Source organism: Bison bison, unplaced genomic scaffold (genome assembly GCF_000754665.1).
Source record: "Bison bison bison isolate TAMUID 2011002044 unplaced genomic scaffold, Bison_UMD1.0 scf7180017864209, whole genome shotgun sequence".
Taxonomy (NCBI): domain Eukaryota; kingdom Metazoa; phylum Chordata; class Mammalia; order Artiodactyla; family Bovidae; genus Bison; species Bison bison.
In genome coordinates this window covers 3,738,756-3,758,383 of record NW_011494781.1, presented here as the reverse complement: position 1 = coordinate 3,758,383, position 19,628 = coordinate 3,738,756, and the positions used below count along the sequence as shown (strand labels likewise).

Here is a 19,628-nt window from a genome sequence, read left to right as displayed (position 1 = left end):
ACAGCTATCTAGGTTGGTCATAACTTTCCTTCCAAGGAGTAAGCATCTTTTAATTTCATGGCTGCAGTCACCATCTGCAGTGACTTTGGAGCCCGAAAAAATAAAGTCTGACACTGTTTCCACTGTTTCCCCATCTATTTCCCATGAAGTGATGGGACCAGATGATATGATCTTTGTCTTCTGAATGTTGAGCTTTAAGCCAACTTTTTCACCCTCCACTTTCACTTTCATCAAGAGGCTTTTTAGTTCCTCTTCACTTTCTGCCATCAGGGTGGTGTCATCTGAATATTTGAGGTTATTGATATTTCTCCTGGCAATCTTGACTCCAGCTTGTGCTTCTTCCAGCCTTTGTCATGATGTACTCTGCATATAAGTTAAATAAGCACGGTGACAATATACAGCCTTGATGTACTCCTTTTCCTATTTGGAACCAGTCTGTTCTGACTATTAGGTTTCTCTAATAGCCCAGGCTTGGCTCCCTTCCCAGGTGATTTAAAGTGGAATCCTAGTGCTGTTTGTCTGCCTAAGGATTGCTGACAGATAGGATGTCAGATCCCTGGGTTGGGAAGATCCCCTGAGAAGGAAATGGCAACCCACTCCAGTATTCTTGCCATGGGAAAATCCCATGGATGGAGGAGGCTGGTTGGCTACTGTCCATGGGGTCACAAAGAGTCAGACACAACTGAGCGACTTCACTCTGCCCCTGCACTTCCAAACCCTGTTTATTTTCTCTGGAATCTTTTCTGGTCACAAATATAAAGCCTAAAACCCTCACTTTACATTCCTCTATAAAATAAAATCAAGGATGGTGGCTCAGAGGGTAAAGTGTCTGCCTGCAATGTGGGAGATCTGGGTTCGATCCCTGGGTAAGGAAGATCCCCTCGAGAAGGAAATGGCAACCCACTCCAGTATTCTTGCCTGGAAAATCCCATGGACAGAGAAGCCTGGTGGGCTACAGTCCATGGGGTTGCAAAGAGTTGGACACAACTAAGCAACTTCACTTTAGAGGATCAAACTTTTTGAGGGGAAACCTAGTACTACAATTTGTCTGAAGACATTGTTGGAAAATGATGCATATCTATGTCAAAGTCTCAGGTGAGAAATTTCTTTTAGGAAAATATTGGAAAGGCCTCACCTTTTCCTTTCCCTTGATAAGCTGGTAGCTCTTTCTATGAAAATAATTAGAACAACACAACTGACAGGTTGCCTTTTTCCTTTGGTTGTCACTCATTCAGTGTTTCTGATTCTAGTTCATATTTTCCCAGATCCTATTTTTATTTTTTATGTCTCTGTTACCTATAAACAGGTTCAAATCCTTTGTCAATGAGGTATATAAAAAAGGAGAGAAAGAAAGAAGGAAGGGTGTGAGGGAGGAGAATACCCCAATTTTGCTCATAAAAGGGCACAGTATGAAATAGCTGACCAAATGTATATTTTATTCTCTTTGCTACAAACAATATTCAATATTTACCACTCCACTGGAAAGCCACTGAAGCAGATCATGAAATTTTATTTTCCCTGAAAAAGAACAAATAATGGGAACTCTAAAAAGAGCTGGTGGTTGGTCTTACAATGGCAGAGAGGGATTGGAAATTTGAAAAAGAAACAATACTGTAACATATTTCTTGTTTATGTAGATATGGGAATTGAAAAGCCGCATTGATCCTTCCAGGCAACACTTAATCATGCATTACCCCTTGGAGCCTAACAAACACCTGTGAAATAAGTCATCTGGGAATGATCTCAGCTGAAGAACTGAAGCTCAATTTACTCAAAACCACAAAACTAAGATTTCCTTCAGTGCTGTAATGGATAAGACAGGAGGCTATAGTGTTAAGACCTAGCTTCAATTTCCAGTTCTACTATTAATTATTTACAACACTTGGGCATGCCACTTAACCTGTCCTCATATGTAAAATGAGAATAATGAGTACACTCTGCACACCTTATTTTTCCCTCCTCCAAATGTTCCGTGTATTTTGCAGTAATCTCCAGAAGTCTTCTGGGCCAGTGCAAGCCTTGTCTGAGCCTCTTCCTTGGAACCAAAGTCTCCAACTCAGAGTCTTCTCTCCCACTGCAGGAAACACCATTTGGTCCCTTTGCCCGCCAATGTTCCAGCTGACAGTCACCCCAGCAAGTGCCCTGGCAGATGAGCCTGTGCACATCCAAGCGACGGGCCTGCCCCCACTGCAGATGGTGACCCTCATAGCAACCATGAAGGATGACAAGGGGAATCTATACCGGTCCCGAGCTTTCTACAGGGCTAACGAGGCTGGGGAACTGGACCTGAAGCGAGATCCTGCTGTGGGGGGCCACTACATGGGGGTCCACCCAATGGGCCTCCTCTGGTCCCTGAAGCCCGAGAGGCCTTTTGACAGGCTAATTAAGAGGAACGTGATGAACACACCCACCTGGATCACTCTGGATCTATATGACTCAGTTTACATACACAAGGTAGGCGAGGCTCAGCCCAAGGCCAGCCAGGTGCTGCAGCGCTGGTTCTCCAGCCCCGACCTGCAGCGGGTGCCCATCCGAGAAGGTCGTGTCAGAGGAGCCCTGTTCCTGCCTCCAGGTGAGACTCATCTTGAGGAACCTGGAAAACATGGTTGGTGGGGATAAAAGCAAAGACAAAGGGCATCCAGTTGTTGAACTAGGATTTCCCACAATATTTTAAAAGTAACAAGCCATTTTGTTGTGTATGAAAGTGAAATTCATTCTGCTCAGCTTGTGCTTTTGCCGTTATCTACTCAGCCCTTCTGATACTCTTTCTGATCTCATTTTCTTCTCTTTTTGCTGCTCCTAGGGGAAGGCCCATTCCCAGGACTCCTTGATTTGTTTGGGGGCATCGGGGGTCTAGTTGAATATCGGGCCAGTCTTTTGGCTGTCCGTGGCTTTGCAGTGCTGGCTTTAGCATATTTCGCCTATGATGACCTGCCCAAGCAGCTGGAGGAGGTGGACCTGGAATATTTTGAGGAAGCTGCCAACTTGCTACTAGCTCATCCCAAGGTATTTAAAATACTTTTCATTTTACCTGGCAACATTATATCGCAAATGTCTGTTCTGCCTATGTTACCAGTCTGTTTAGCTTGGGGCACAGCACACCTGAGTTAAAATTGGGGATAATAATATCAACCTTGTAGGATTGCTGGGTTGATTAAGATCAGCTTAATGCTTACTGGCACAGAGAAGACAATAAATATTAGGTATATTATGCTCTTCATTTTCTAGTTCAAAAATGTTTAAATATTAGGTATTTCTTGAAAGTGCTGCACTTAATATGTCAGCAAATTTGGAAAACTCAGCAGTGGCCACAGGACTGGATAAGGTCAGTTTTCATTCCAATCCCAAAGAAAGGCAATGCCAAAGAATGCTCAAACTACCGCACAATTGCACTCTTCTCACATGCTAGTAAAGTAATGCTCAAAATTCTCCAAGCCAGGCTTAAGCAATACATGAACTGTGAACTTCCAGATGTTCAAACTGGTTTTAAAAAAGGCAGAGGAACCAGAGATCAAATCGCCAACATCTGCTGGATATTGAAAAAGCAAGAGAGTTCCAGAAAAACATCTATTTCTGCTTTATTGACTATGCCAACGCCTTTGACTGCGTGGATCACAATAAACTGTGGAGAATTCTGAAAGAGATGGGAATACCAGATCACCTGACCTGCCTCTTGAAAACCTGTATGAAACAGTTAGAACTGGACATGGAACAACAGACTGGTTCCAAATAGGAAAAGGAGTACGTCAAGGCTGTATATTGTCACCCTGCTTATTTAATTTATATGCAGAGTACAGCATGAGAAACGCTGAGCTGGATGAAGAACAAGCTGGAATCAAGATTGCCAGGAGAAATATCAATAACCTCAGATATGCAGATGACACCACCCTTATGGCAGAAAGTGAAGAAGAACTAAAGAGCCTCTTGATGAAAATGAAAGAGGAGAGTGAAAAAGTTGTCTTAGAGCTCAACATTCAGAAAACTAAGATCATGGCATCTGGTCCCATCACTTCATGGCAAATAGATGGGGAAACAGTGGAAATAGTGACTGACTTTATTTTTCTGGGCTCCAAAATCACTGCAGATGGTGATTGCAGCCATGAAATTAAAAGATGCTTACTCCTTGGAAGAACAGTTATGACCAACCTAGACAGCGTACTAAAAAGCAGAGACATTACTTTGTCAACAAAGGTCCACCTAGTCAAGGCTATGGTTTTTCCAGTAGTCGTGTATGGTTGTGAGAGATGGACTATAAAGAAAGCTGAGTGCCGAAGAATCGATGCTTTTGAACTGTGGTGTTGCAGAAGACTCTTGAGAGTCCCTTGGACTGCAAGGAGATCCAACCAGTCCATCCTAAAGGAGATCAGTTCTGAGTGTTCATTGGAAGGACTGGTGTTGAAATTGAAACTCTAATACTTTGGCCACCTGATGTGAAGAACTGACTCATTTGAAAAGGCCTTGATGCTAGGAGGGATTTGGGGCAGGAGGAGAAGGGGACGACAGAGGATGAGGTGGCTGGATGGCATCACCGACTCGATGGACGTGAGTTTGGGTGAACTCCAGGAGTTGGTGATAGACAGGGACTGGTGTGCTGTGATTTATGGGTTCACAAAGAGTCGGACACGACTGAGCAACTGAACTGAACTGAATAGTTGAAAGAACTCAGGACACCTCTTTTTCTAGCTCGAGAGAATAATTTTGTTCTTCAGAATACTTACCTGCCTCTGCTTGAATGTTGCTGGTGCATTAGATCCTTTTTGCTTTATATAGAACTCTGCTTTTGATGAGCAGTTTTAGTGTCTATTGTTTCACTTGATCTTCGCAACAGTCCTGCAATGTAGGTAATATTATGACCCCTCATAAGACAATAAGGCTTAGGGAGTGTAAGTAGATGATGATCTCTCTTGGTCTCAAAAGCTGGTAAACCCTAGTGCTAGGACTCCCACTCCTTATTTTCTGACTCTCCCCGTCATCCCAGCTTACTGGCCTGTGGGACAGCTCCTTCTCAGAGAATGGCCTGTCATGGGTTCCCTTCATTTTGTCCTTCAGGTCCAAAAGCCGGGAATTGGAGTGATATCTGTGAGCAAAGGTGCAGAGATCGGGCTGGCCATGGCCTGCTACCTCAAGCAGGTGGCAGCCACTGTCTGCATCAATGGGGCCAATGCCATCCATGAATTTCCGCTCAGGTACCGGGATCTGGTCATAACCCCCATCCCCTCATTTCCAGAGCGCATGCAGGTCAACGCTGCGGGTGCTGTGCGCATCCGCCACTTCAAGGGCGACCCCCGAGATGAACGGAATCAACATAGTGTGCTTCCTGTTGAAAAGGCCCGGGGCCCAATCCTCTTCGTTGTAGGAGAGGCTGACGAATGCTTCAATAGCAAAGAATACGCTGAGCAGGCACTGGACCAGCTGCGGAGGCACGGCAAAAGCAGTGGAAGGATGCTGTCCTACCCCGGGGCGGGCCACCTGATAGAGCCGCCCTACGCGCCCCTGTGCTGCGTGTCCTGGAGCCGCGGCCTCTTCCTCCCCATGCTCTGGGGCGGGGAGCCTGAGGGCCAAGCGGCAGCCCAGGAGCACTCCTGGCAAGAGATCCTGAAATTCTTCAGGCAACACCTTGCTCTGAGCAGAAGCACACTGTAAGGGGGGTGATGGGGGCGGGCGCGGGGGCGGAGACCGACAGCAACAGAAAAGAATCAGGCAGGGCTATGGGTGAGGGAGGGGGCTCTCCTGGTTTCTCTAGATTCACAGTCATCTTGAGTCAACTGGAAGAAAACTGGACAAAATCAAAGAATCATGCATCTGAAATATTTCTGATAAAATTGTATGTGCTTTGTAACTTTTTATAAATTGAATATATATATATATATATATTTTATAAAATATAAAATTTTATAAATTGAATCTTAGTTCAATCTTAGCAGGGTACGTTGCTCCTGCAAAATTTTGATGCCCTTGAACATTGAATAACCTTTTGTATCCCGGTTGGGGAGTCCTTGGATCCGGGTATTGCCAATCTAGATGAATTTCCTGGAACTTTAAAGTCCCTTGTGAAGTCATTTTCTGTTTAAACTATTTTGAGTTGAATTTGACATTTGATTTGAAAAGTTCTGATACCACCATCAGGTGTAGAGCTTGCTATGGATTTCCAGTAGATACCTTAACTCTATTTTTTTTTTTTTTTTGGAATAGTGATGTTTCTTTTTCTTCCTAAAATATATTTTGTTTAAGAATTTTAAACAGGAGTGGGATTAAATGCTCATGTGCTTCTGGAGTATTTAGTGCCTAAATGAGTTATATTTAAAGTGATTACAGAAGTGCCTGGCACATAGTGATTTCAGTATCAGAGTTAGCTATTATCCTTTCCATAATGCTTTGCTCTTTCACTCTGTCAATGTGGTGAATTGTATTCATTGATACACTAATTTTTCTAATTCATCTAATTCTACTAGATCAGTTTCTCACCTTGACTAGTTTGGGTTTTAAAATTAAAAAAAATTTGGAGCTAACCTAGTCATTTATATTTTCTAAGAATTTCATCTCTATTTTCTGGAACACATTTCTCTCTCTCTCTCTCTTTTTAACATATCAACTGTCATTTTGTTTGCATGCTTTTGCCTTTTACTTTGAATCCGACTTGCTAAATACTTGTCTATTTTATTGATTTTTTTCCCCTAGAACAGCTTTTGGGTTGCTTATGGGTCAAATCTAATTTTTCCTGATTCCTCAATTTCTGCTTCTTTGAAATAAGTTTATTCTTTCTGCCGTATTTGCTTTTCTGGCTTTTTGATATACTGTGTTCTCATTTTGTTAATGTCTAAGTAGTTTGTGATTTACTCCCTGCCCTTCCCTTAAACCCAAGAATGCTTTTACCAAAGTACCAAGTATCATCCTGTAGTTAACTTGTTCTTTAAAAGGGAATCTCACTTTGTATTGGAGGAGTCAAATTGTCACCCTCTGAACCCACTGACCAAGCTTAGTGTTTCTAAAAATGGTCAACTTGAAATAACATGTTTCATGATGAGATGTAATGTGGAGTGCTCAGCACTTCTTAGAACTCTTCTAACAACACTAGTAAGCTTGAAGTTTTAATGTCAAGCTTTAAATCCAGTCCGGTCAAACTTCTTACTAATGTGGTAGCTAGTGAAAGAGATAAATGGTACTTACTATAAGGAGACAACCATAGACTATCATTCTATGATCTGGTCTAGTCACAATTTAATTACCAACTGACCTGGTCTCTTTTCATAAAAATTGTGTGGAAAATTTTGGAATTTTTCACTTTGTAGGATTTTGTTTTTCTTTTTGCATTGGAGCGAGCTGGGGAATTATTCAAAATTAAAAGGGATTTGAGAGGCATATCAACCAAATACTGTGTGTGGGCCTGGTTTGAACAAAATAACTGTAAAAAGATTTTTGAGGGGTAACTAGGGAAATATGAATATGACTGGATAGTAAACAATACTATGAAATTATCTTGTTAGGTGTCAGAATGGTATTGGGATTATGTAAAAGGTAACTTTTTAGAGATGGATACTGACATATTTAGAAGTGAAGAATCACAATATCTGGGAATCATTTTAAAATACTACAGGTATATGGAAAATGTGAGAAACTATTGTATCTAGATGATGCATATACTGAGGTTTGTTTTCTCTACTTTTATGTGTGCTTTCAAATTTTTAATAATAAAAGTTAAAAAATAAGGTACAATTGGTATGTTTATTTTTCTGCCCAACAGACAAGAACTTTAGCATGCAATACATCTTTTCTCCATGATATACCTTATTAATTTCAGATTAATTTTTTTGCAATCAGTGATAATTATTTTAAATTAATTTTCATTGGAGTATAGTTGCTTTACAATGCTGTATTTAGTTTCTGCTGTACAGCAAAATGAATCAGTTATATGTATATACACATATATCCCATCTCTTTTAGATTTCCTTCCCATTTAGGTCACCATAGAGCACTGAGTAGAGTTCCCTCTGCTATACAGTTGGTTCTCATTAGTTACCTATTGATATTTTATACATAGTAGTGTATGCAGGTCAATCCCAATCTCCTAATTCATCCCCCTCCTCCTTCCCCGCTTGGTAGACATGAGTTTGTTCTTTATATCTGTGACTTTCTGCTTTGCAAATAAATTCATCTGTACCATTTTTCTAGACTCCACATGTATATGATATTATACAATATTTGTTTTTCTCTTTAGTCTTTTTATTTTGGCATCCATTGTTGCCAATGAGAAATCTGATTCTTGCTACTTTGTGGGATTCTTTTCTTCTTTTTCTGAGAACTTCTTACAATTTTCTCTTTGTTCTTAGCGTTCTGAAATTCCATCAGGATATGACTAGGAATGGGTTTATTATTATTATTTTAATTTATTTTGCTTGGTACCCCATGGGCTGAACCCATATCACATGTTCATGCCTAAAGTGATCACAGGTGAGGGAGATGAGACCATCATACTAACTTAGACAATCAAGACTAACCCAGAGGTACAGAGATGGGTCAGCATCCATTGGAAAACCATGTCCATTTAGTGGACTGTGAACAAAAATAAGATCCATTATTAGGAAGGGCTATTCAGTTGCCAATCAGCACAGTTTGCCCCTCCTGCTTTTACTACCTCCCCTAATTATTTCAACAACAAATGAAAATTTGGTTGGGGGAGATGTGCTCTTCTGGTTTCTGATGCATTTCAAGTATTTTCTGTAACTTATGGGCAAAGATTACACCTCAATTAACTTGTCCAGACATTTTGATTCTCTAAGCTTTGCCTTCTTTCTTTGTGTCCTTTGGCTGACTGCAGAAGTATTTCTAGTTTAAACATTTGTAGAATACTTCTCATCTGTATATATGAATCCTAGTAACTTTCACCCTATCATATTCCCTTTCTAGGGTGGTTAGACAGTCTATCCCAAAGACAAAGGTTTATGTGCCCTAGAACACAAATAATTTATAATGCTGGAAACTGGCAGCCTCTTAGTCTCTGGATTTTCTTTATCTCTAAGGCTTCCCATTTCACTGTTTCTTTGTTGTGTTTTAACCTTGACTGGGTATTTTCCTCTCAGCCTTTGTATGTGGTTTTCACAGATTTCTATTGCTTCTGGTAGAAAGTTTAATCAGTTTAAAAATCTCTGCTGTTTACACTCTTGTTGCATAACCTTTCTCCTTTTTAATTGTACCCACATATGTCCCAGTGTTCTGTGATTCTGGACTCACTCCATCCCCCACAGGTGAGTGGTGATTGGCATAGACCAATCATGGTGTTCTTTTTTTCCTCATCCAGTGATTCGTGTAGGCACAGAATGTGGCATAATTCTGGCCAATGAGATGTCAGAGACATCTGAAGAGAATGGAGATTGCCTGAAAGAGACATTTTTGGAATTTGGAGGGAAATTTTCCATTTGGATGTTGTATCTTAAGGTGGATGATATCCTGAGACCATGAGGGGAGCTGGTCTGAGGACAAAGCCAACACCCAAGGTCTGAGCCAAATGAGTTGCAGAAAAATACTGGAGCTCTAATTATGTTGTTGCCATACTTGTTTAATCTTTGTATTTCTTGTTAATAGACTCAATACACTGTCTTATTTGTTTAAGCCACTTACTTTGGGCTTTTCTGTTCTTTGCTACTAAAGATGATCATGGTCATAAACATTTCTCCCTCTTGGCAGTCCACCCTCTTTTGGATCTGGCCTGAGGCATTGTAGAAGAACAAATGGCACAATCTAATTTTTAAATGAAAATATTGCAAAATGAATTAAAAATTAATGACCATCTTGAAATTTATGACATTTATCAGACTTTTAAAGTTTCATAAGATTATATAATATGGATAACCTGAGAGGCATGTATTGTGTTTTATTCTTTTTTAAAGTTTTTTTTTTTTTTGATGCGGACTAGTTTTAAAGTCTCTATTGAATTTGTTACAATATTTTGATATTTGGCAAAACTAATACAATTATGTAAAGTTTAAAAATAAAATACAATTAAAAGTGAAAAAAAAAAAATTGCTTCTGCTTTATGTTCTGGTTTTTTGGCCTCAAGGCATGTGGGATCTTAGCTGCCCAACCAGGGATAGAACTCACACCTCCTGCATTGGAAGGTGAAGTCTTAACCACTGGACTGCCAGGGAAGTCCCAAGGACTATGTACTGTTGCTGGAGGAGATTGTATTATATTTTCCTTGTGATGATGCAATAGTGGGGAGAAGTGAAACCTCTGATGGTGAGTAGAGTCACCTCCATCTTCCCAGTTGGAAGGGAGCTGAAAATAAGCCACGTATATAGAAAAAATTCAGACCAAAATGCTTATTGAGTTTTTACTGTATACCAGAAACTTTGCTACCAGGTTTTTTGAGTTATCTAATTGAATCTTCAGAGCAGCTTTAACAGTAGACATCCCAAGAGGCTGTGAGATGGATTAGCGTTGTCATTCAGCTGATCCAATGACATTTAGCAATCTCAGTCCTGTGATTACAGGAGAGAAGGATCTTTTTCAGAGCACACATAGAAGCTTTCAGATCATCTATAGGGCACACAAGTTGGGAATATAAATTCCTGAGTTCATTTTCTTTCCCCACTTTGTCCAGTAACACTAGGAGCAACAAGCCAATCTTATATTTATCAGTTTGCCAAAAATGTTCTAAAGTATCATATACAGCTTTACCCAGCCCTTTCATTCTTATAAGAGGTTGATGAGAAGTATCCAGGGGTGCCTTTTTTTTTCCTGTCTTCATTGTCAAGTCATGCCATAGACTATCAGTGTTCTCCTTACTACTCAAAATAGAATAATTAGCATATTTAAATCTAATCAGATTAAAGAGCCAGTTCCAGAAACGCCAGAGCCAATTCAAAAAAACTCAATCTTAAAACTCTTTTTTTTTTTTAAGAAACACTCTTTGTATGAAAATCTCAGTCCGAGTTCTCAAGAGAAATAGAACCAACATGATAAATACAGAATTTTTTTTAAGGCATTGGCTCTTGTGGTAACAGAAGCTGAGAAGTCTCCAAATCCACAACCTGCAAACTGAAGACCCAGAAGAGCTGATGGTGTAATTGTAGTCCAAGTCTGAAGGCCTGAGAACCATGAGAGTTAATAGTGTGAATTCCAGTCTGAAAGCTGGCAGCCTCGATATCCAAGGAAAGCTGATGTTTCAGTATGAGATTGAAGTTGAGAAAAGACAGATGTCTTTGCTTAAACAGGCAGGAGGAGTTCCCTCTTTTTAAAGGAACGTCAGCCTAGTATTCTATTCAGTTTTCCACTGATTGAATGAAGGCCATCTATGTTAGGGAGGGCAATCCATGTTTTTACTCAGTCTGTTGAATCTCATGTAATCTCATCCAAAAACACCCTCACAGATATACCCACAATAATGTTTGACCAAATATCTGGGGCTCCAGTGGCTTAGTCAAGCTGACACATAAAATTAACCATCACAGAATAGATAGTCACTAAATTATTTCCATTTTACAGATGAGTAAAAACCAAGCCTTGGGGAGCTTAGGTTACCTAAGCTTACACAAATATAGATGGATTTATAATAGGATTGAATTTACAGTCTTCCAGAACTCATGTAACTATCATTTTACCTGCCTGACAGCAGTATCTACCCAGGTTGCCGTATCTAGGGATGAAATAATTGAATCTTCTCTTATCAGTTATATCAGTATTATGGCTTCCACTATAATTGAGGTTGGATGTGGTAAGGGTATTTATAATTTTTTAGTTTGGTTAGTTCAACACATAATATTAAAAGATAGACTAGTCCAATGACAGAGGACCTTACAATACTTTAATTGATAATACCACATATACAGAAAGAAAAATTCAGACAAGCATTGCTCTGAATGAAAAAAAAAATGGGTTAGAGAAGAAAATCCACCAGTAAAGGAAATATACTTGAGTTCACAATAGGGAAGTCATCTTATCCATGGGACAGGGACGGTGCAGCAGGCTTTTCCCATGGCTTATTCAGTTATGAAAGTGAAAGTGATAATTGCTTAGTCGTGTCTGACTCTTTGCAACCCCATGGACAGCAGCCCACCAGGCTCCTCTGTCTGTGGAATTCTCTAGGCAAGAATGCTAGAGTGGGTTGCCATTCCTTTCTCCAGGGGATCTTCCTGACCCAGGGATTGAACCTGGGTCTCCTGCATTGCAGGTAGATTCTTTACCATCTGAGTCACCAGAGAATACACTATTCACCTTTAAAAAGAAACTCATGCTAAATAAGCAACATTTTAACTAATAAAATGGTTTTCTAGACACCTTGATTACAAGATGAAGTATGGGTTGCTGTTGAGTTGCTAAGTCATGTCTGACTCTTTTGCACCCCCATGGATTGTAGCCCTCCAGAACACCTTTGTCCATGGAATTCTCCAGGCAAGAATACTTCAGTGGGTTGCCATTTCCTACTCCAGGGAATCTTCCCAACCCAGAGATCAAATTGGCATCTCCTGTGGCTCTTGCATTGGCAGGCGGGTTCTTTACCACTGAGCCAACCACTGGGAAACCTGGGATGTCAAATTTTGGACACAAATTAGTGATGATGCCACCATCAATTAATAAGTGTTTCTTGAGTTTACACATGGTGTGTTAAAGACAATATTTGAAAATGTTTTTATATGCTCTAGTCCTCACATTTCCTTGCTCTTTTTTTCCTGGTTTTATCTGAAACCAAATACAGTGATTAGTCAAACCCATTTCACTTGCCTTCACTAATCAAGGTTGTTTTAAGACTTGTATGTCTTATGACTACATGTCCTCTAAGAGGCATGAAGCATAAACAAGATGTTTGCCTGAGTTATTTTCCAGGATGTTGGACTCAGCTCTGTCTAGTTCAGGCTGAGCTAGTTAGGACAGGGTAGCACCACCGACCCTCTGGCTGGGCACCTGCTGGTGTCCACTGGGGACCTTTTGAACATGGAGAGGCTTGTAGATTAGCTACATCTGTGCAGGACCACGAGAATCGCATCTTCTCGCAATCAGCTTTCCCCCACGCCCCCTCTCGCCTCAGCCAGCCCTCCTCTGCCTCTTCATTGGTCATCCCCTGGATACTCCACCCGCTTGTCTTCTGGGACGTGTATTTGAGGCTTGTTCTCCCGTTTCCTCGCCTTGCAAGTAAACTGTCTTCTCTGCGAGCCTCGGTAACTCAGCGTTTTGGCTGGCTCTGCCTCCCGAAAAATGAACCTGGCTCAGTAACAAATTTGGTGGGTCAACCAGGAGGTAAGTCCAAACAGGATTTTGCCCGTTGGTTTTTTTGGTCCCTCCCGGGTGCTGAGAGGCTGAGAGCCTGTGCACTGAGTCCAAGCGGTAGCCGGTGCGTTTGTTACAGGAACGCTCCCTGCGGCTGACCCAGCGAGGGGCCGCCAAGCTTCCGCATCTTGCAGTGAAACAAGGGTTTGGGGGAGATTTAGGGTTTGGAAGATGCCTTTTGGGTAACCTTGTTAAAGAAATACACCTGCCTACGTTCTTTGTGGAATCTTGACCCACGGGTCGTGGGTTGGAGGCCCACCTGGAGGGATGTGGGCAAGCAATATGAAAGGTTACCAGTACCTGGGTTAAAGGCTTGAGACTTCGTTTTTTGATCTTGTAAGATGGGGCAATATCTTTCAAGCCAGCGATCCCCAACCTTTTTGGCACTGGGGACCAGTTTTGTAGAAGACAATTTTTCCTGCGTGGGGTAGAGAGGGGGGATGGTTTCGGTTTCTCCCACCGCTCACCTCCTGCTGTGCGGCCTGGTTCGTATCTGGCCACAGATCAGTACCAGTGGCTCGGGGGTCGGGGTCCCCTCTTTTAAGGCAAGTCCCCACTGCGGGTGCAAATGCTGAAACTGGGCAGCCAGGGGGGTTGATCCCAACCCATTCTCCTTTTTGAACTTCAGATTTATTTAATTGGAATACATAATGGGAATACGTACTGTTCCCTTAATATGTCAACATACAGAGATGACCCAAGGAGAATGGAAAAATTTTTTTTTCGTCAATTTTTTGCATCCCACAGCCCAACCTGAGCTGATGTTCAAGGTTTATTACCCATACTCACTTCAGGAGAGCGTAGAAGGTGCTGGATAAAGCCAGGGAAGCGGCAGGTGGGCTTCATTAAGAACCTCTGGCAGCCCAATACAGGCTGCTCAAGTGCAGCAGAACCCACAGTGGGTCCTGTTCGGGAAGTGGTGCTGCAGACAGGCCGAAACCTGGCCCAAATGGGGCCAAAACAAAGATCCTTAATAAAGCACAGGAAGGAAACAAACTGAGTGAAGATCCTTCAGAATTTCTAGAAAGAATCTTTAAAGCCTATAGGCGCATACATAGTCTCTGAGGCCCTAGAGAATTTAAAGATGGTTAACATGACTTTTATCAGTGCCTCTAACATAGAAAGGAAAGTACAAAAGGTGGAAGGGAGTTTGGGTATGCCTATGTCTCACCTTATTGAGACTGCCTTCAAAATTTCTAATGGCAGGGACCAGGTTTAGGAAGAAGGAACAACAAAGAATGAGACAACAGGCCACTCCACTGGCGGCTGCCTTAGCACATTTGGTCCACAGAGCTGGACCAAATCAAGGACCCCCACGAGGGACTTGGCAAAAGGTAGGGGGCCCCAGGGCCTAAACTTCTCCTCGAATGGATAACCGATACTTGGCACCTCTCTGGCTTACTTTCAGTTCTTCGCACGGATACAGCTCATTCTTGCCCCAGGACGTTGGTACATACTGTTCCCTTAGCCTCATGTGCTTTTTGCTACTTTTCTGTATAGTCATCTCCTCATTTTAATGTATATGTCGCTTCAAAGACTCCAGTACTCTTGCCTGGAAAATCCCATGGATGGAGGAGCCTGGTGGGCTGCAGTCCATGGGGTCGCTAAGAGTTGGACACGACTGAGTGACTTCACTTTCACTTTTCACTTTCATGCATTGGAGAAGGAAATGGCAACCCACTCCAGTGTTCTTGCCTGGAGAATCCCAGGGATGGGGGAGCCTGTTGGGCTGCCGTCTCTGGGGTCGCACAGAGTCGGACATGACTGAAGCGACTTAGAAGCACTTCAAAGAAGACATAACACTTGCCTTACCTAAACCAGGTCTCCCTTCAAAACACTGAGTATTCTGTGGTGGTTCTCCTTTTCTTCCATTTGACCCTAAATTCCATAGGGGTGAGTAGTAGGTCAATTTTATTGTATATTCCCAGTTCTTGGCATGATTCTTAACACATAACAGATGTTCATTAAATTCCTAGTGAATGATCGTATCACTCAATCTTGGGACATCTGGATCAAGAACTAGGATGGAAGCAAGAGATTAGCTGTTCATTACAAGATTCCCATGGTAGTAGAGGGGATGATTGTGAATGACAGGCTAGTTCTAGTACACATCTTGACTTCAGCAAGGCAAGAACAGTGTAACAGCCTTCATGTAACCTCCTTAAAACTAACTAGGGCAATCTGGTATTCATGTCTGCCTCCAAGATACTTAACACCTTCAAAGTTCTGGTCATTGCATATAATATAAAAATCAAGGGAATTTTTTAGAAACAAAAATGCTATTCCTGGCACTCTTCTGCTCTTTTAATCATACTAGTGCTGTCTACTCCTCCTCCTGTGTATGGGATTATGCCTACTTACATTCTAATTAACTGGAGCTACATATAGCCTTTCTGTCCATCACAGCCTAATTAGAGAGATCTCTAGAATTTACCAAGAGAGTCACCTACATGGTCATAGCTGCTGAGTGCAGTTTCCTCACACTTAATTCTGTATCTAAATATACTTATGTTTCATCTACATTCAGGCTCCATGCAAATTCTCTTTATTTCCAAACTAGGCATAATTTCTTTCAGGCAAATTAAACTGGAACCCTGGCGTCCATCTATTTGCAAAGTTTTCTCTGTCAGATCCTATTCTGGGTGCAGAATCAAAGAATTGAAAATGTCATAAATAAACCCTCAGGGGCTAATAGTCTCATGAGGTTGCTCCATACATTTTATCAGCTTTTCTTTAGTTTCTTTTCACTTCCCTCTCACAGTGAATCAGACTTCTCAGACTCCTCTGGGCTTCTTTAAAAAGAAGAAAAGCTCATTGCAGACTTCATCCTAAGGTGATAGTGACCACTCCTCCTGCTTAGAGGGCTTTATCCTGGGTACATGGCCCATATGGAGGGGTCTCTAGCCTCAAGAAATGAGTCTCAAATGGCAGGCTTGAAAGGTCCATGAAGTGACTTGGCCTGTGAAGTGACTTGGGCCTAAATCAGGGGTAACACTGAGGTTGCCTTGTCATATGGAAGGAATCAGACTGACCCAATGATCCCAGGGATGTGAGCCCAGAGATGGTCCTTGGTTCTAGGTGCCCCAATGTGTGTTCTGTGGAACATCACTGTGTCCTGTATCAATAACTAACAAAGGCCAGGAAATTGGAGTCTGTGGCTGGAGACCTCAGAACACTTCTAATAGGTCCTTCCAGATTGAAACCAAAGTGAAGAATGTAAGGGTAACCCTCGCTTGGTCAACTTATGTTCTTGGAAATACCATTTGATAGATATTTAGATGGTCTCTCATTGTGATAAGAAATGGGCAATGGAGAATCAGGAGTGTGCCAGTATTTTTCAGAATGTCTTATGAACAATGGAACTGAGCTGTCATTGCTATTATTAAAAGAACTGTAAAATATATTTAGAAGATGAATCACTCTGAAGTTGGGCAACATTATACTTGCGTAGCTTATACCAGAATGGAAGGCTCAGAGCTTGCAAATCATTGCTTCTCGTAAGTAGAATGCGTCTTTCTCATGATGTGCTTTTGTCACCTACACAACCCTGAACCACATAAGTAGGTGATGATGTCGAAAAACCTCTGAAAAGATGTGGACTTGGTTTAGAGACATTTTAACATAGTGGAAAGAGTGGAATTTGGAGTCAGGCAAACCTGGATTCCAACGTTACTGCTGATGTATACAGCACGACCTTGGAGGTGTTGCAGCTTCTTAGGGTTCACTGTTTATATGTGTATAGTTATTTATTTTTAATTGGAGGATAATTGCTGTACAATATTGTATTGGTTTCTGCCATACATCAGCATGAATCAGCCATAGGTTTAATTATGTCCCCTCCCTCGTGAACCTCCCTCCCACCCCATCGCACCCCTCTAGGTTGTCACAGAACACCAGTTTTTGTGTCATACAGCAAATTCCCACTGGCTCTCTGTTTTACATAGGGTAATATTTGTGTTTCCATGCTACTTTCTCAATTCGACCCATCCTCTTTCTCCCACTGTGTCCAAAAGTCTGTTCTGTATGTCTGGGTTCACTTTTGAACAACCAGATTATAGTTGTGGCTTAGCATAGGGGATGAGAAGGGCTTTTAGCACTTCCCTTTCTTGCCCACTTCCCCAACTTTTAGTCTGATGTCACTCAAAAGATGTGTGTGAGTGTTTATACATGTAAGTGCAAATAAGTTTAGGCCAGAATGAGATGGGGGATGAGTTTTAGCAGAGTCAAAATGACTGAATTTTTACTGATGCCTTAGAAGTATCTATGGGCAAACTGAAGACAAAGGTAGCTTGCTAGAAAACCAGAATGTGCTTCTGAGTGTCTTAAACTCACAAATTCTTTGGCCTAAACACACATACTCCTTCATGAAAGGACATATTAGTCATGCCTCTGTTATGGCTGATCCCAATAGGCAGGGAACTGAAGAGGATAAACACTTACTGAGGTCACATCATTGTGAGTCTTCAAATACTCGGGGGATGAAGCATCAAACAAAGGACATGAGCCAAAATTCATTTTGTGAATAACTTTTTTCTTTAGAAAAAAAATATGTACAAAAAAAAGCTAAGAAGAACCAACATGGAAGTGTTGAGAAAACATTCTGATAGATACAGACAAGGGAGCTCCTGCTCTCAAGGAAGTTACACGTTAGTTATTACCATGCTAGAAAAATGAGATGCAGTTAAAATTCTAGAACAATTAAAAGCCCCAAAGTCAAGCTGTTGCTTTGGGGCTCTAGGTTGTAGATGCTCTGATACCCTCTCTGTAAAATAATACTGTGCAAACTGTAAAATATTCATTTTCATATAAAGTCCATACAATATGATATACAAAACTGAGTTGACAGGGGATGCTGGTACTGGCTGGTCGTTTGAGAAAGAAGGCTGCAGTGTTACCTGCCAGCCCAAGGGCATGATTACAGAAAGATCTTGAATTTCTTAACCAGGAGAGGCCATTATCTAAGGATCATACCAACATCCTCAAAACCAGAATTTCCTGCCATTGCTTGTGTAACTTAGGTGATTTTTTCTTATTAATATGTTACTTTAACTTGGGATGCAATCACATGTTAAGTCAGAATATAAAGTTCTTTTTCAAAGTAATACTTCTTTCTACACAACTGATTTTGAGATTTACCATTAACCAACATTGTTTTCCCTGCAACTCAAAAGTTAAGTTTTTTTTTAAATTCAAAAATTCCAGAGGAGGCAGCAACTGTGATAATAAAAGATTAAAATGAATTATTATATTTCATTTCAGTGTCTATAAAACTGATAAAAGAAGGTTTGTGTACAAATATCACAAAACAACATCAATCATTGAATAAATGTGGTTCTTCAATGCACACCTGAACAAGAAGAAAACTTTGTTTAAAATTCTGGCATAAATATATTAAAGCTGACCAAAAAAAAAAAAAATCAGGGCAAGCTACATCACTTCCTCATACAAAAAATGTACAAAACATTAGCCTCTAACTAGATAAACATAATACTTGTCTTCACAGTTTGATATCAAGTAACTGTGTCTTGAAGTATTGAATTGGAGGGTGAAAAAAAAAAAAAAAAAAACAGCTTGTGACACGTCAGCCGTTTCAGGTAACTTCGGTCATGGAGGCAGAGTGATTCTGCAAACATAAGCAGATACAATCTTAGTTGACTCATGCACACACTCTCACTTCCCTCAATATCCCCTTGATTCCTGTCTCAAGTTCACAGTCTGTTCCTGCTCCCTGACATGCGTCTCCAAGGCCCCTCAACTTGTTACCTCTTCTATTAAACCTTCCCTGATTTTTTTTTCAACCAAAATAAACTCATCTGTCTTGTATGATAGGTAACTGTATTCTATGAATCATTTGAAGATCTCAAAGTAATTTTAGCTGCATCCCACATTTTTTTTTTAAGTGTTGTTATAATTTTGAACGCTTCTAATCTTTGAAAAATTTCCATATGAGGTATTCTGAGCCATGGATTTTCAGAGCAGTGAGTTTAATGTTTTCAAGTGCATAGCGGTTTTGGTTTAAGGTATCTGCATTTCTGGAGAATGTCATCTGTGTGATCTACTGAATAGATTTTTTTTTTTACACAAATTTTTTTAAATTATGAAAATATAACACTGAATGCTTTTAAAGTTTCTTGATTTGCTTTATAGTCTTACATGTAGTTTGTTTTAAATGTTTGTGTTTGAGGATTATATATTGCCTTGCCTCGGCTAAGTTGCTTCAGTCGTGTCTGACTCTGTGTGACCCCATAGATGGCAGCCCACCAGGCTCCCCCATCCCTGGGATTCTCCAGGCAAGAACACTGGAGTGGTTTGCCATTTCCTTCTCCAATGCATGCAAGTGAAAAGTGAAAGTGAAGTCGCTCAGTCGT

The 19,628-nt window shown here is 41.0% G+C and overlaps 2 protein-coding genes across 2 annotated transcripts in view; one reads left to right on the top strand and one right to left on the bottom strand.

The window, feature by feature from the left end:
* LOC104992074 (acyl-coenzyme A amino acid N-acyltransferase 2-like) overlaps window positions 1-7,766 on the top strand; it is a 15,345-nt gene extending 7,579 nt beyond the window's left edge. The window contains exons 2-4 of the mRNA XM_010844817.1: window positions 2,081-2,572; window positions 2,804-3,006; window positions 5,050-7,766. Coding sequence (XP_010843119.1) covers window positions 2,110-2,572; window positions 2,804-3,006; window positions 5,050-5,643 — 1,260 coding nt within the window. The 5' untranslated portion in view covers window positions 2,081-2,109 and the 3' untranslated portion in view covers window positions 5,644-7,766. The remainder of the gene's footprint in view (window positions 1-2,080; window positions 2,573-2,803; window positions 3,007-5,049) is intronic.
* Window positions 7,767-18,813: 11,047 nt separating this feature from the next.
* The window catches only part of LOC104992073 (lipid phosphate phosphatase-related protein type 1), a 300,451-nt gene continuing 299,636 nt past the window's right edge, over window positions 18,814-19,628 (bottom strand). The window contains exon 8 of the mRNA XM_010844816.1: window positions 18,814-18,883. Coding sequence (XP_010843118.1) covers window positions 18,851-18,883 — 33 coding nt within the window. The 3' untranslated portion in view covers window positions 18,814-18,850. The remainder of the gene's footprint in view (window positions 18,884-19,628) is intronic.